The sequence below is a fragment of the Thunnus thynnus genome, chromosome 7 (assembly GCF_963924715.1).
Source record: "Thunnus thynnus chromosome 7, fThuThy2.1, whole genome shotgun sequence".
Classification (NCBI taxonomy): Eukaryota; Metazoa; Chordata; class Actinopteri; order Scombriformes; family Scombridae; genus Thunnus; species Thunnus thynnus.
The window spans coordinates 18,552,712-18,569,904 of record NC_089523.1 but is presented as its reverse complement, the minus strand read 5'-3'; the positions used below and the strand labels follow the sequence as shown (position 1 = coordinate 18,569,904).

Sequence of the window (17,193 nt, the reverse complement as noted above, 5' to 3'; positions counted from 1 at the left end):
ACTTTCATGTAAAGTGGGATAATGTGTCACACTAACATAATTGAATTTTCAGTCTTGTTTCTTACCAGGCAGGCAGGATCCAGAGACTGCAGAGAGGCCAGTCTCTGAGCAGTAGAAACCAGGACTGCAGCTACGACACTGAGACTCATCCACAAGCCTGCTTTGCTGACTGTCATAAGATGTGAATATATAAATAACAATAAACTACAAGAGAAGTCGAGTGCTATGCTGTTTGGATAATAATTGCTGAGTATTGCATCACCTTAGAGAATTTTAAAAAGGATGACACATCAGATTATATCTCGTGTTTAAACACATTGTTGCAGTGACACCAACAAAAACTTGGACATGGATCATTACCTGACTTTGCCTAAATATCTACTTGTGAGATCTATTAATTAAAAAAAAAAAAAAAAATCAATATTAGTTCAGGATACCTAGACTACACCGTTTAGTCACCAGCTACAACAACAGTGGCTCAAATCCTATAGATGTAATTCAAACAAAGATTATTAAGTACATAGAGATATTGCTCAATATCCACCTGAATGTTCCTTTGGGGCATGGTCTTGGTATAAAAGTCCCCTCAGAGCAATAGAAACCAGGAGGGCATGGGAATCCAGTCAGACTGTCTGATGGTGAAGGTTCAGAGGCTCCTTCAACACAAACAAACCCTGCAGCACATGGGCCACTGGGGGAAGACCTCCCTTAAAAGGAATATCATTCAAGCAAGATTTTTATCACTCAAATAACAGAGCAGCTATTTACTTCTAATTGTTTCTGGATTACACTTATAAATCTAAACTGCAGCCATTTGCAAAATGGTCAACTGTGAGAAATAGAGAACAAGCAACTAATAAGGGTCAAAAACTGTGATGTATTGTACCTGTTCCTTTACAGTACATCCCAGGATCGCACAATGAGCACTGCAGTTCCTCAACCAACCCTGTCCTGTTTCCATAGGTACCTGCTGGACAGGGATGCTGATTTGCTGATCCACTAGGACAATAAAATCCTTTCTCACATGAAAGTGGAAGGATCATTCCTGATGTGCATATGAAAAAAAAGAACATTTTTCATTTTGGTTGCTTACAAAAAACAGCCATTACCTTAATGTCGACTATATTTACGTCCCCTGCTGCTAAATGCTTTGTCATTCAATGATTTGTCAACACATCAGTTTTACCTTGATATTCACAATAGAAACCAGCAGGACATGTCTCACAGCTGCCTTGGCTTTGTCTGAGCTGGTAGCTGCCTGGGAGGCAGGCTGTCTGTCTGACACTGCCCTAAAGCAACCATTAGTGATTTTATTAGACTTTATATCTGGGGAACAACATGCATCGTTAGGCATTATCATGGTTGCAACGACAGTGAAGACCAAGAAAGACAACACAGGACAAACTGTCAAGCAAACAGGAGGAAAACAATTGACTCATGGCATGCAGCAATGCATTTGTCATGACAGAATGAAAGACACGGCCAAGGAGGAAGGCATCACATGCAATGTTCAACAATGATGACTGACAATAGCTTGAAGACTTGTACTGCATGGCTGACCTTCTCACAATAATGTCCCACTGAGCAGACATGTTGCTGTGGTCTTTCAGAGCTTTGTCCCTCAGGACAGTAGTAGCCTTCTGCACACTGGCCACTTGGCTCTGCTATGCCTCTCTGGTGGCAGTAATGACCTGGAGGACACAGCTGGCAATCCTCAACTGTAGATCCACCAAGGGAACCTGATAGCAAACAATATACATCAATTAGAAATAAATTTATTCATTTATATACTTTTGAATGTTTTTCATTGTTTTGTGTTTTATCTATACATCATTGTATACACAGAATTTGTTGACATACAAAATTAAATCACTGATCACTTCATAAGTTAATGTAATGAAAGCATTAAAATAGATAACAATATTAATTAAATGAAAAGTACATACCTATTCCCTCATCAGTTTCTAATTCATAACCATACAAAGGAGCTACAGCACATTTTAATAGGATTCTGGTTGTCTGCCGCGAGACAAGAATACAGTTACACGATTAAACCACTTTGTGACTGAAATTATTCATAGGCACCCAAGGGGGAGAAAAAGGCTTCAATGCAAGTTTTCATATTTCTCTGCATCACTGAACTGCAAAGATAGACACCGGTTCATGTAAGAACATAAGCAAGAAAAACTGACAATTGGTGCAACAAAGAGGATTAGGTGTTGTAATTCACAGTTTAGTATTGTGTTTGATTACTCACTCATCATTAATTCATGACCAAAAAGGGCAGGGGATTACTGACTTGTCCTAAATTGTCTCTCTTTTCAAAGGAAGAGAAAACAGGTAGCATGCAGTTTTCTATTGATAATAAAATTGTTCACAAAAATCAAACAATATGCAAGATTATATCGAATCTAGAAGCTACAGCTAAATAACAAGAGTGACATCTTACTTTTTATTGTTCCAAGAGGGCAGGGGAGAGGGAGAAGGGTTCCAAGTGGGCAGTAATGCCCTGCAGGGCAAGAGGTGGTATGAGAGTCTAAAGAGCCTCTAGGGCAGTAGAATCCTGCCGCACAGGATCCAGCTGGGGCATCTAGACCAGCTTGGTTACAGTACGAACCAGCCTCACAGGGGTGGGGGTAGGCAGAACCCAGTGGACAATAGAAACCTGAAAAATAGCCACAAAGTATCACTGAAGTAAATCACCTTCAGTGAGAGCAAAAGTCCAATCAAGAGGTCTACTGGTCTTATGCACACACTCCCTCTAGAGATAGAGGATTTTCTCAAAGTCTGAACTTTCCATTCCCACACTCTTATTTTCTGCTTCTTCTATTTACAGTTAACCCACCAGATTTTTTTCAAGGTTTCCAGGGGGCAGTAATTACTTTGCTGCAAGAATTTAAATCGGTTCCTTTGCTGGTCTGACATCGGCTGTTTCATTTCAGTGCAGCTATTTTATCCGCACTACCACCCAACCATCTTCAGCTCCTCAAGAGGGAAGTCCAACTCCAGCATTTTCAGGTCTACAACTAGGGGAATTTGAAGTTTCAAGACTGAGTTTCATCTGCAGGAGGAATTCTAATGTGATAACCACCAACATCTTGGCTCCATTTGTGCATGAACAAATACCAAATAGTTTTGCCCTGATTGAAACATATTCCATTCATTATTTTTAAAAACAAAGTCCAAAGAAAATCAAGATGAAGTGGTGTTAAAGCTGGACTATACTGCACACACTAGGCAGATCAGATAAAATCAGTCATATGTCACAGCAATTATATTAAGTGGGACTACCATGTCATGAACAAGGAAAATAACGTGCATATCTGCACTTTAGGGGATGAACAAGTATTGCACTGAGTGCACAAGTTCACTGTCAGGATTTACCCACCCCTGGGGCATATATCTCCTCTGTAGGTGGTACATGCATAATGTGGACTCTTGAGACATGGCGGTGAGTGAGTCACAGTATGGTCTGAATCTGCCCGTGGCGCCATTACCACTTCGATCCAGCTCGCGTCTCTCCCTATAATAGAACATGGCAGATAAAACATGAAAGATGTCTAAGTTAATATCTTTGTCTCGCAGACAGGAAACCAAAGAGGAGCCTCTCCTCTCTCTCTACTTGCTAATTTAACACTTTTGACTGTCAAGGGAACAACATCTTTTTACAATGTAACACTGTAAGGCAATAATTAATTGTAGAATACTTAAGTGAAAGGTCAAACTGAAAAGCCACTGCTTTGTGGGACATTTATCAAGGCACGTAAGGCTTTGCACTCTGGTTGAATAGCCTGAAAAAAATTGATGTACTGCCCTTTCAAAGGAAGCATTTATTGTGTTATTACAAACTGAAGAAACCCATATTTTACCAGAATTACTGGAGTTATCGAAGCAGGACATATTGTGCATCCAAGAGGCGGCGTCTGTCTTTGTGGTATAAACCTCCAATATTTCATGAAGACAGCTGAACAAAGAGGGGGTGGCTTGGGGTGTGGGGCTATCTGCACCACCGGAACAAAAGAAACCTGCAAAACACAGACCTACCACCGGGAGGTATTATAAATTGGAATGGAATGATTACACATCTAATTATATGGGAGTTCAGCCTGATGATCAGCCATTAAGTTTCATTTAGATTCAGATAATGTGATGTGTATGACTCCTGAACCTATACTTAGTTGCAGTGTACAGCTGAAATAGGAAATGTTGTGGATTTTACACAATAAGCCTTCAATACTCAATGAGCAATGATAAGCCTGACTGTTGTTGACTAATGGGAAACCTGGTGTAATCCCCCACCTGTGGGCTGTGATGCTCCAGGACTGAGGCAGTATTTCCCCGGTGGGCAGGGGTGGCAGTGAGAGGAAGAGGAAGCTCCAGGCTCTGTGAGGAAGCTGCCAACAGGACAGGGTTTGGGTGACCCACTACCCTGAGGACAGAAGTGTCCCATGGGACAAACATCTCCGTAAGGCTGGGAGACGGGAGAAGGCTCAGTGGACCCCAGGGAACAAAAATGTCCTGTGGTAGACAATGTAGTTAGATATCTCACAGAGAACATTGCAACATTTACACTGAAGGATAAATGTGGCTTAATACAGAACACACATACAAGAGAGGAAAAGACACTTTTATAACACAATTCTCTGACATCCTCTCCCTTGGTGATAGGGGCCTGTCAGACCTGGGCTGCAGGGTCCAGACGGCTCTGCCAGAGCAGTGCTGTTACAGAAGAAGCCAGAGGGGCAGGGGGAGCAGTCGATGAGGGACGTCCTGCCAGCTGATGGACCGACAGCACCCGTTGGACATGGAGATGGCACAGATGAACCTTCCATACAGTAAAAACCTGGGCAAGGTGAGGTGTCCCATTTCATAATATGCTCCAGTTCACCTTTGTTTCTTTGTGTATAGTTTATAATATATAAACATGAGAGTGCAGATGTGTTTTTTAACCTGGTGGGCAGATGTTACAAGCAGACTGTCCAGATGAAGACTGAAAAGTGCCAGGGCTACAGATGGCCGGCTCAGCACTACCAAGCGGGCACGCATGGCCAGGTGGGCACTGGCATCCTGTGACACAATCAGATAAGCAATCAAGAATTTTCAAACTCTCATCTCCATTTTAACAATAAAAACAAGAGTAATTTGCATTTGAAATGTAGTGCTACTATGATTTATCCACATAAGTTCATTTAGGGGGGCATTATCCATGAAAGCAAGCATGGCTGCTGTATTTCACCATGCCCAGTGTGGTACCACACAAACAAAGCAATGAAGAAGAGAGTGACTCGTCCTGTATGAAAATCCTGGGGGAGACGAGGAGAAGAGAAAGCAGGCTCAGCAGCAGGTGCCCTGACTCTGACAGCGACGAGCTGGAAACTATTTATAGCTTCTGGGCCATTTCATGCTCAAATTAGCAAAATGTCTTCCTGATAAAAGGCGAAAAGGGGACAAAGATGCCTTTCATAGAAACTCTAGGTGCACATGTAACACAGGAGGAGGAGGAGAAGAAAACCCCATCTGAGGCATAAAATAATCTCCATGGTACATGTAGATGTACGATTTGTAAAGTAATTGATGAGTTCTGCTACACACTACTAGTTACAGCACCGGTTACTACACAGTTACACCATAACTAAATTTAGGGTGTAGAAAGACAGGTAATGTAAACATCTCATGGAAAATAAGTTAAGTATGCAGTTATTACAGTTAAAACCACTCCTACAAAAGTGCCACCTGATAAGTTATTGAATACATTATTGGCTAATTGGCATGCAACCTGATGTATAACTTACAAGTAAAGTTTACCTCACTACTTTCAATACAACCATTTTTTCTCTATAGTATTCTGTCCATTCCCTAATTAAAGATGTATAGTACAGTACTACAGTAAGTGAAGCTTGGTGTACTGAACCAAATATTGGGAAACCAGACATGGTCGATGAGATCAGACACTAAGTGAAAAAAAAAGAAAATGATGAAGTGCAAAGACTACAGTAGTTGAACCTGAGCTGACCCCTGATGATGCACATTGTACCTGGCTGATGTCCAGACACTGATTCTGGTGGACAGAACCACCCGGGGGGACAGAGGAGGTCAGCAGAGGTCTGAGCCCACAAGGGGCAGTAAAAACCCGGGTAACAAGCTCCACAGTCTGCCTCAGACTCAGCCCCAGACCTCCCCAGGAAAGTGCCTATATGGAGGAGACAAATTATCATGAGAATAAAAATAACTCCCTCTAGTTCTTTTTCTTTGTCACACACACACACACACACAGAAGGAAATAGCATGATGTAACAGTGTCTTGTGTGCACACCGTAGATGGCTCCATTTATTCACTTGGTTAAGTAGCTAGCTGACCATTATGACAGTTTTATTGGACTCCCATTAGGTTTTACTACCTCCTCTAAAGTTCTGGATACATTAAGCCAGTATACTGTACCTCTGGGGGCTTTATGGCACTGTACACTACCTTTGGAAGCAATGTAATAAAAAGCAGGAGGTTGGACACATAACTCTCTCGGGGAAATGACTGGGGGCTTATATACTTCCGCTACTACTACTACTACTACTACTACTACTACTACTTAGCAGGTTCATGATACATTACAACAGAAATTCTTTCAGACCTCTCTGGATATGTTGGTTTGGTACCTGGAGGACAGGGGCTTGGCCTTTCACTCCCTTTAGGACAATAGTGACCGGCAGGACATACATCACCATGGAACTGACCTGGGGTTGAAACACCAGGAAGTGGGGATGGTGACGTGGTATCTCCTGTAACTGAGACAATAGACCTTTATTGGATGTCATTACTCATTAGGTTAGTGAGTGAACTAAAAGGCCAGAGCCATTTTCTCTAATTCCACAGAGGAATATACTGCTAAGAGAAAGCAGTGGGGACTGGTAAATGTTCGGTGGAGACCTCTCCAGCTGATGTAGTCAAAATCCATGAAAAGGTTAAATAAAAACTAAGGAGGAAAAATGGTCAACAGCACAGCATTTTATAACCTCATGACAGATTTACCTGAGTCCGTATATTACAAATACCATTTTTAAAACAACCCGTTGTGCATGTTTCCGTGCTTCTATTAACGCTACATTGAGCGCAAGTAGAAGAATCTTGTTACCTGTGATATTACCCCAAGGTGCGGCAGTTTTGGATCCCTCTGTGCAGTAGAAGCCTGGGTTGCAGGGTCCAGATGGGGAAGAGAGACCAACCTCCGCACAGTAATGGCCTGACAAACATGGCTGACATACTTCTATAGACACTGCCCCTGGAACACCAAAAATACAGCTTATATGTTTAATTAATTAAAAATCCTAACCTTCTGATGAAGAAGGGTAGGAATTTTTCTCATTTATTTACAAAGATTCACACCATCAACAACTTTCGTTAACACAGCCTATTATGTTCAAATGTCACCAAGGGTGTATCTGTTTAATCATTCATTGTTATATGTCACCATCTATGGAGCTGAAGGTGCCTGCAGGGCAGGGAACCATATAGCTGGTACCCTGAGGGCAGTAGGACCCTGCAGAGCAAGGGCCTCCTGTTGGGCCTCCCTCTGGCTGGGCAGAAACAGAACCGTGGATACAGAGGTAACTATGGGCAGAGAGATGATGAGGACAGAGAAGATTTGGGAGGGGGATGTGGGAAGTGATAGATGAGAAAGACAGAGGGAGAGACAGAGCATAAGGGAGGTTTAATTATAGACAAGGGAGACAGAATTAAACAGAAACAGGATGTCATATCTCTCATAGTCTGTCTGTAAGCATGATGAAATACGTGTTCAGTTTGCCTGTGTTTACCCAGGAGAGCAGTCCCCAGTGGGAGCAGCCAGTCCAGAGGAACGGCAGTATCTCCCTGGAGGGCAGAGCTCACAGCCCGACTTATTGAACAACCCCATCTGCCTGCTAAAGGCACCAGCTGGGCATGGGAATGCTACACCAGACTGCGTTCCTGTAGATAAATAGCGTTTAATATCTACAGATGGTCCAGGACTAAACATCACAGAACAGTTTGTGAAGACCATCCTTATCTTGATTACGCTCTGTGATGGCCATTTGCATAATTAGAAAGCCATTTACTGTTACAGCCACTTGTTCAGGAGTACACACGAAACAAGAACACTATTCAACAACATATCCCATGCAATACAACACATTATTAATTAATTAATCAGTGTAATTATGTGAGCAACATCACTTGTGTCCCACATATACTTCTGTCTAATGAGTCTGATAACTTTGTATGTTTGTCATGCATGAATGTGTTGCAATGACTGCACTATTGTATCCTACCTGGTGGGCAATAATGTCCTTTAGGACACAGCATGGGAGTGTGAGTCCCAGACACATGCCCAGTGTCAGCATCGACTGAGCCAGCACAGTAAAATCCTGCTGGGCATTTAACACACTCTGCCTGTGGAGGAGTATTCATGGATATAATTTTTGCTACACAGTGCATACACAAAATTATGACTACATATGTTCTCTAATATGAACAGATACAAACACGTCAGACTCCTGCTTTAGATATAAAAGCTCCATAACTTCCTCCAGAATGTGCAGATTACACAGTCTCACACTGCACAAAAATTCCATTTTTACAGGTCATATACAGTTAGTTAACAGCACTGTTTATGACAAATATGTAGGAATCCATTGTATCAAGTCATCTACTGTGTAAGGCAGGAGCACAGTGACTATGGGTCACTTGTAAAGCATTATATAGTAGGTGTTCCTTGCCTTTGTGACTGCAGGACATAACAGATCTGCATCTTCCTTACCTGCCCGGGTAAATTCTGGTAGGTCCCTGGAAAGCAGGGTACCTGTCTATGAGCTCCAGGTGGGCACATGTTTCCAGGTGAGCAGGGTATTGAGGCTTGAAGGCTGCTGTTTTCTCTACCTGGACAGTAAAAGCCAGCTGGACAGATTTGAGAAGGGAAAGGGAGCCCTCTGGTGACACACAAGAAGCCTGCAAAACAAAAGGGACACTGTTAAGCAGTCGCAAGCAGTCACATATATTGTGTGAAGGGAGTATCCCTGATAAATCAAGTTATGTAATGGGAACTGTACCCTGTGACAGATTAAATACACACAATTAAACACAAGTGAATACAAAATTGTGGTAAATAAGTGCCAACCTGGAAGACAAGGCAGGCAGTCAGAGAGATGACTGTTCCTGGTTTTGTTGCTGTAACGTCCTATGGGGCAGGGCAATGGTGCAGAGGAACCCTGGGGACAGTAATGACCTTCAGGACACCTGTCACCTGTCATCCCTCCATCCTCTGGTGTGGGGGACGAAGTCCCAGAGAGGCAGTAATACCCAGCACCACACTGGCCTGATACAACACCCATTCCAGAGGATGCACAGAATGAACCTTTTTTGTAAAAATAGAGAAACTGGGTGAAATGGAAAACCAGAATCCCAGTTAGGATACAGTATATCATTATAATGCTCCTCTTGATCCTGGTTTTTAACAATAGCTGTTGTATGAAGTGCACTTTTTGTTAATATAATAAGTTCATTTTAAGCCCTGAGTCAACTACATAACCTTAAGGAATTTCATAATCATTAGCAGTAAATGATGTGTGACCTGGAGGGCAGGGCAAGCAGTCCTGGGGTTTTGCCATCCGAGTGTTCGGATTGATGGATCCAGCTGGACACGGGTACTGGTGTTTGGACCAGGTCCCGGACGGGCAGTAATGACCCACTGGACACTCATAACTCTCTGACAGAGAGCCGTTGCTACTGCGAGGACAATAAAAACTATCCAGACAAAAACAAAGATGGAATAATTTACTTCTTGGCTGCTGGTGATGGCAGTGATGCGTGGATGTACTTGTGTCTGTGCGTGTATATGTGTGTGCAAAGTAAGAGGGAAATTGTATTGTATGTATATTTACAGTTCTTGCATAATCCACTGTGTTTAAATGCGCAAATGTGTATATGTTTATGGTACAGAGTGATTGTGTGTCTCCGTGATAAGCAAATTTACCCCTGGGGACAGACACTGCAGCTGGCTCGGCCATCTTCTGTACTGATGGTTCCCAGGGGGCACTGCTGAGGAGCCGCAGAGCCCTCAGAACAGTAATAACCTAGTTGTGTGAAGACGAGAGTCATGAAAGAGATACGCACACTCAAGCACACGCACACAAACACATACAATCCACAGGGGACAGGGTTCGATTTCCAGTGTCAACAACAGAGCAGCTGCTTATGTTTAGCCCTATTAACTTGAAAGAGTGTTTTGTTTACCTGTTCAGTAAGCTGTCTCTAGGCTTATGTAAGTTCTAAACTTAATTATGTGCTTTTGTGTTTCTGCAATACTATGCATGGTATTGCTTTTGGCTGCTATTTACTGTCTACACAATGGCTACCTGATTACATTATACCCATGTGCTCTTCCTTTTTGTGTTGCCTTGGACACATTTGTCCACATAACAAATTAAGACACAGATGTCTAACTTATGCTGAGAGACCCGATCACCTTTTGGGCACGGTCCTCCACGGCTGTCTCTCAAAGGAGGGTCAGGACGATCTGCACCTCCCAGACAGAAGAAGCTTTCCCAGCATTCTCCTGAAGGTGCTGAGAGACCCACGGCATTGCAATAGTAACCAGGGAGACACGGCTGGCAATCCTCCTGAGAGGGGAAATGAGAGAGACAAAGAGAGGCAGAGAGGAAGGAAAAGGAGGAGAGGAAGAAAGACAGATAAAGTGGCTGTAAGAAAATTGAAAAAGAGTGCCTCATTGCAACATTGATTTGGGAGTAGATACTGATTGTCTGCCTGAAAGACAGAGAAAACTGAACTGAACAAAACTGAAAGCTGCTGTATATAATATATTGTATAGAGGTGGTGAAGCAGTGGCTAGTGTCCAAAATGATGCTGTACAGAGACCCAGAGTGTTCAGTATTAAATAATCAATAAATTATGAGATGAATAATCATATGAATAAATACAGACAATGTATAAGAAACTGTCAAATAATCCAATACATTTTTTGAAGTCAGCTCATTATTATGAAATGTTATGTCATCCTGCTTCTTTGACATCAGTTTTTATTTCAAAATGTTATTTTTCTGAGGAATTTTTTTTCCTTAAATGATTGTTTTATTTCATAAGTCTTTGTCAATCAAGAGAAACAGGACAGAGCTAGTTAAGGCGTTGTAATTATGGGATAAGTTGTTGCATTGGTCTGCATGTATATACATTTTGTTTGTATATATTCTAATGATAATGTATTGCATGTCTTGTTTATTAATTTAATATTGAACACTTTGGGTCTTCATAATGCTGCACAAAACAATCTTGAATTATGCAGTTGTTCATTTTTGTTTAATCCATAAACTAATTTTCACAATTCACACAACAAAAAAAGAAAAATCACTAAACAACGAATGTTTACAGTTTCAATCAAAACTTCATCCTTGAGGAGATTCAAGGGTAAAGACTTCTCTCTCAATCATAGCCATGGAGACATGTGAGTGTGATGAGTCAAAGCGACCTGGGAGACTAATTTGGTGAGGTTAGAGAATGTTCCACGTGGACAGGGCAGAGGATGGACGGTGGCCTGGGGGCAGTAATGACCAGCAGGACATGGCCCTCCCTCTCCTAGTAAGAGACACAGAGAACAAGGTTGCCATTTCTCGACCACTTGAAAATAGGATCACTGCTGGAGAATATGAATTATAAGACCCAGGAGGTGACAAATCCATTTTCTGACATATACATTAGAAAAAATGTGGTATTATCAGACTATACTGTATTGTATTTCCTGAATGTGTGAACACTCAGCACATGTCTGGTGAAGATATTTGTTTACCTGCAGCCTGTGAGAGAGGTTGTGGAGAAGTGTTTCCATGTGAGCAGTAATATCCTTCCTGACATGGTCCAGTGACAGCTGTGCCATTTCTGGAAGAGCAGTAATGGCCACCGTCACACTGCCTGCACTGAGAGATAGACCAGTAGCCAGGGTCAGGACCATAAGTTCCCTCTGGACAGCTTCTCATGTCAAATCCAGTTCCTTCAGGGCAGTAGAAGCCTGGAGGCCGCAAAACAAACACAAAGAAATGCATAAATATGACGAATACAAAAACTTGTTTCAATCGTTGGGTGAGTGTATATTTATGTGTATTTATCAATCATTTTACTCCAGAAACAGTGATCTTTCATCATGGAAATTTTATAATAATATCAGACAATCAGCATACAACTGAAAATATATTTTGGCAGCATTTATCAGGGCATAAACAGCAAAACACAAACCTGCAGGACACAAGTACAAAGAGCCAGTCACACAGTACCAGCCTGGTACACAGGGCTCACACTGAGTAGCATATGTAACAGCTACATATGTCCCCGGAACACAGGGCACAGGTTGAACAGTTCCTTCTGGGCAGTAATAACCCTCAGGACAAGGTCCCCCTGTAATTCCATCAGTAGGGGTGGATGTGACAGCTCCCTTTACACAGTAATATCTGGATATGAAACATGAGAGTATTAAAACTCATGCACACATTTTATGTGTGCAAGGGCAAGTGGTGGCTAGTTTTACAACAGGGGATGATAAAATTGCTGGGAAGCATTTCTATCATTCATATCATTTATTGCAGTCTGGTGTACCCTCCACTGCAGCGTCCAGTAGGTGCTGTTAGGCCAGCAGAGTCACAGTAAAATCCCCCAAGACAGGGATTGCAATCCTCCTGGCTACGCAGGCCTGAGCTGTTTGACCAGCTTCCTTCAGGGCAGGCCACAGGAGCTGTGGTGCCTGTAAAGATGACATAAGAACCAACTCACATTTAAACTCCAGTAAAGTATGCAGAAAATAATTAAAAGATGACAAGAACAATGCAGATACTGGTTTTAGCTATACAATATACTATTACAGTGGGGGACATTTTTGTGTAAGCAGAATTTAAGTGAGGCACTCTTTTAAAAGTACCCATTGCTGCGTGCACTTTTGAGCAACTCAGGACAAGGCAGAGTTTACCCTACAGCAGTATTTTTAAAGCATGGGTCAGTGCCCCAAGTCAGAGAGAACAAATGTACAAATTAATCAAAAGAAAATTATATCAAAAGTTACAAGATAAATGTTGTCAGAACTTCCTGTAGGCCACCGAATGATAATTAGCATGAATAAAACATTGTAGCCCAAGAATGTTAATAGCCTCATGCAGTATAAATTTGGTTACATTAACCTATAAAACAAGCTGAATCAGCATTGTTTTACAAAAACTAGTATTTGGAAAATGTAGATCCCCTTGATACATTTTAAGCATCAACAGTGTAGCAGCACTGAGCCAGCTGCTGGTGGCTGATTGCTTATTGAGGGAAAATAAGCCAGTAACCTGAGGAGCAGTATTGACCAGGCGGACACAAGGAACCTGAGAGTCCATCCAGTGGGCTAGGAGAGGATGCTCCCTCTCTGCACCAATAACCAGCATGACACGGTCCTATGGGTAAAGAATATTACAACATTATCATCACACACTAACGTAGACAAATTTACAGCCCTACATGATACAGACTACCACTTCTGGGTTTATACAACTGGATCATCTGAATTATAAAGTATATTTTCTCGCTTACCTCCAGTGTATATAGCTTTGGAGTTTGCCTAGCTTTTGAGATATCCATCTCTGAAATAGGTGTCTCAAAACTTGGACAAAAACATAAGAGTAAAACTATGTGCACACGCAGTAAGTGAGAAAATATGTTTATTTGAAACTTGGATGAACTGCGTGTTTAAATATTAAACAAAACATGTGGAGCCTCGTTCTGAACCTTAAATTTTTCAAATAGTTTAGCTAACAACACATAATGAATATCATTAGCGTGTGGAGTGTAGAGGCTTGTTTGTTGGAATTACAGTTAAGTGTTTTTTATTATTAAACATTAAAATGTTTAATAATAAAAAACATGAAGAGAAGAGAAGAAAAGAGAAGAAAAGAGAAGGGAAGAGAGATCTCTCTTTCTCACCTGCTGGCTCTGACAGTCCCACAGAAGGACAGTATTGTCCAGCAGTGCATGGCATGCAACCTGCTAGGCTGTCTGTGCGCTGTCTTGGGTTGAAGGAGCCTATAGGGCAGGGGTGCTGATTAGGCAGGGTTGTACCTGCAGGGCAGTAATGTCCTTTAGGGCAGGGCCTCAGCAAAGAGGCATTAGCTAGACCCAGTCTCAGATCACAGTAGTAACCTTGAAAGAAGAGAAATGTGTAAATGTCTATTTTTGCTTCTAAATTAGCCCTGTCAGTATCGGAAAGTACTGAAAACATGGTGATGTGAAATTAATGTCGATATTTGCAGAGTACTTCTTTCAACAAACTGGCAAAGTGCTTTATAATAAATGCACCCGTATTTGAACAATCCATCAACATTAATAAATAAATAACTTGCTGGGTTGCTTGAGAGCAGCCTGTTCAGCAAAACAGAAATGGCACAAGACTAAATAACTGTGTTAAGGTAAAAAGAGTGGAGAGGGCTCCTACCTGCCTCACAGATAGTACAGGCTGCCTGTTTCTCTCTGTCCTGGTAGGTTCCTGAAGGGCAGGGCTCTGGGGCCGCACTAGCCGGTGGGCAGAAGTGGCCCAGAGGACATGAAAGAGCTGTAGCCACAGTCTGACCAGGAGGGCACCAATAGCCTATGGAGGTGGCAAGAGACACAATACTATAGAGTAGCATTGAGCAGGTGGTTAGCTCATCATTAAAGCATTGTTTCACAAGTCAATCAGTGTGAAAGGATGGAAAGGATGTATCAAACACATATACCTTTATTAAACAGGCAAGTCCCAGAAACTTACTTAAGTTTTATGATAGTAGTGACTCAATGTCACAATGTATGGACTGACCTTGGCTGCAGGGTCCAGTTGGAGCCCTGAGACCTGCTCTTCTGCAGTAGAAACCTGCAGTACAGGGCTGACAGCCAGCCTCACTGGTCAGACCTGGCACTGCGGAGAAAGTACCAGCTGGACACAATTCAGGCTCTCCTGAGCCCTCAACTGGAGGGTGAGAAATACCATGAGTAGGCAGTCATTCATTCATTGATTTTACATGAAATTCAGGGTTATAGGGTACTGTAGCTTATACCAGAATACATCAGACAGGAAGTGTGAAAACACCCCACACAGGTCAACAGTTTATCAACAGACTAGGACCAATGCACATGATGACTCACACTCATGCCCATGGGTAATTTAGGGTGTCCAGTCCACCTCAGTCATAAATATAGCTACTTAAGAGTCTCAAGTCCACCTAATTTGCATGCCTTTAGGCTGTGGGAAGACATTGCAGAATAAAGAAAAAACTCCAATGTAAAAGGCTGGGACCCTCTTGCTGTTAAAAAAAAAAAAATCCAATCAATACCAACTAGCAGCCCAAAGAATATAACACATGATGCGATGAGACTTAAAAATATAGAATTCATGATATCTTAAGAGGACATTAAAATAAAAATCCACCATTTCAATCTCAGTAATATTTACATTTTTGGTGGACTGGCTCATATTCATTATATGACTGCAATGTGTCATGGTGTATCAAGGCTTCTGTCAGAAGAAGAACTGATATATCTGCCCCCTGGATTTCCATTCAGTCTGTGAAAATTGGTGATTCTACAGTATAAAGAAGCCCTTGGTATACAGTTTTGAGGGGTGTAAAACATCAAATGATAACCACTATTTAAATCTCCCTCACAGGGGCAGAAGCTGATATGTGCTGCTGCTATTTCAGATGTTGTTTTCCTATTAAACTCAATTATAAGTATTAAAATTAAGCATAATGTCAGTCATCTGTGGACTCAATGTACTGTCTCTATCACTAAGTGCTCTATTATATGACTATTAATAAGCTTAAAAACTTTGTTGGCAAGTCAGTGATACAACCATTCCAAAGCAGTAAAGCAGGGCTTACCACAGTATGTCCCAGGTGGACAGATGCTGCCTGTTTCTCCATCTGTTGGTCTGGCCTCAGTGGCTCCACCTACACAATAATACCCAGCGGAGCACGGGCCCATCGGCAGAGCCAGACCTGGTGAGCAACATAAGTAAATGTGTTATTTTCATATTATATATCAAATAATCCTTTATTTATGTTGCCCGGGAACTGATGTCCTCTCATGCAGAATAATGTGTGCGCACTTAAAAGGCAATTAAATTGCTCTAAAGCTGTCTTATTAACTTACTCTTACACTTCTTTTTATATACTTGTGGATTTGTATAACTTTAACATATGTACTGACCAGAACAAATTTGCCATCAAACATAGAAGGAAATCTTATAACCACCTCAAAAGTTTTTTTTATATTATATATATATATATATATATATATATATATATATATATATATATATATATATATATATATATATATATATATATATATATATATATATATATATTATATAATATATATATCATATATATATATATATATATATATATATATATATATATATATATATATATATATATATATATATATGGCTTGTGTGTATCATAATGTCTCTGATTATCAGTGTTGAAATACCTGAGATGTTGCAGAAGGCTCCAGGTGGACAGGCCATGGGCTCTGAGCTACCTAAGGGGCAGTAAAAGCCCACCTGGCAGCGCCCCCCTGTGGAGGTAGCTGGACAAAGACAGTTGGCATTTGTGTAATTGTCTAGGTCAAAGGGCTGGGAGTTCCAAGCTGCTGACACACAGAACCAACCTGAGAGGAACAAACACAGTAAGAGACAGAGTAGGGGACACATTAGATGATGTACTGATGTTTTGACTGCTGTCTGTCTCTGTGGTATACAAACACTCTGTCTGTTGACATATGCAGTAGCATCACCATAGATATCACTTGATATCTTTCTCAGTGCAGGGTGAAAGAAGAAGCTCAACAAGGCAGACAGACAGCAATACAGAGCAAGGTGAGAGAGATGAGTCACTGAAGAAAAACCCTTAATAAACCATGTAGCCATTGTTCTTTTTTTGAACACTTGTGTGCATTGTGTGTTTGGCATGTGGGGCCAGGCTGTTAATGCCTTTGTAAATCATTATTTTAAAGCTGTTTTTGTTGTTGAAACTGGTGTTGAGTTGTGATGTTTTGTGTTTAAAGTGTACTTTTTGTTCACTACTTCGCAAGTCTTCCTGACCACTTTGGACTGGCTTGCCAGCCCTTAAAGACAAATTGGCTGACACAGAGGA

The 17,193-nt window shown here is 41.4% G+C and overlaps 1 protein-coding gene across 1 annotated transcript in view; it reads right to left on the bottom strand.

The window, feature by feature from the left end:
- Nucleotides 1-17,193, bottom strand: part of si:ch211-286b4.4 (SCO-spondin) — a 51,069-nt gene that overhangs the window by 22,288 nt on the left and 11,588 nt on the right. The window contains exons 29-60 of the mRNA XM_067594717.1: nucleotides 16,529-16,708; nucleotides 15,913-16,029; nucleotides 14,853-15,002; nucleotides 14,493-14,645; nucleotides 13,985-14,200; nucleotides 13,354-13,458; nucleotides 12,629-12,773; nucleotides 12,272-12,483; nucleotides 11,829-12,047; nucleotides 11,511-11,617; nucleotides 10,494-10,647; nucleotides 10,002-10,101; nucleotides 9,600-9,772; nucleotides 9,147-9,383; nucleotides 8,790-8,977; nucleotides 8,302-8,422; nucleotides 7,810-7,960; nucleotides 7,464-7,603; nucleotides 7,128-7,274; nucleotides 6,652-6,780; nucleotides 6,035-6,190; nucleotides 4,951-5,067; nucleotides 4,682-4,843; nucleotides 4,300-4,518; nucleotides 3,870-4,040; nucleotides 3,389-3,523; nucleotides 2,450-2,665; nucleotides 1,561-1,739; nucleotides 1,187-1,289; nucleotides 887-1,045; nucleotides 545-707; nucleotides 66-169 (exon numbers count right to left, since the gene is read on the bottom strand). Of these exons, the coding sequence (XP_067450818.1) occupies nucleotides 66-169; nucleotides 545-707; nucleotides 887-1,045; nucleotides 1,187-1,289; nucleotides 1,561-1,739; nucleotides 2,450-2,665; nucleotides 3,389-3,523; nucleotides 3,870-4,040; nucleotides 4,300-4,518; nucleotides 4,682-4,843; nucleotides 4,951-5,067; nucleotides 6,035-6,190; nucleotides 6,652-6,780; nucleotides 7,128-7,274; nucleotides 7,464-7,603; nucleotides 7,810-7,960; nucleotides 8,302-8,422; nucleotides 8,790-8,977; nucleotides 9,147-9,383; nucleotides 9,600-9,772; nucleotides 10,002-10,101; nucleotides 10,494-10,647; nucleotides 11,511-11,617; nucleotides 11,829-12,047; nucleotides 12,272-12,483; nucleotides 12,629-12,773; nucleotides 13,354-13,458; nucleotides 13,985-14,200; nucleotides 14,493-14,645; nucleotides 14,853-15,002; nucleotides 15,913-16,029; nucleotides 16,529-16,708 (5,028 nt within the window). The remainder of the gene's footprint in view (nucleotides 1-65; nucleotides 170-544; nucleotides 708-886; nucleotides 1,046-1,186; nucleotides 1,290-1,560; nucleotides 1,740-2,449; nucleotides 2,666-3,388; nucleotides 3,524-3,869; nucleotides 4,041-4,299; nucleotides 4,519-4,681; nucleotides 4,844-4,950; nucleotides 5,068-6,034; nucleotides 6,191-6,651; nucleotides 6,781-7,127; nucleotides 7,275-7,463; nucleotides 7,604-7,809; nucleotides 7,961-8,301; nucleotides 8,423-8,789; nucleotides 8,978-9,146; nucleotides 9,384-9,599; nucleotides 9,773-10,001; nucleotides 10,102-10,493; nucleotides 10,648-11,510; nucleotides 11,618-11,828; nucleotides 12,048-12,271; nucleotides 12,484-12,628; nucleotides 12,774-13,353; nucleotides 13,459-13,984; nucleotides 14,201-14,492; nucleotides 14,646-14,852; nucleotides 15,003-15,912; nucleotides 16,030-16,528; nucleotides 16,709-17,193) is intronic.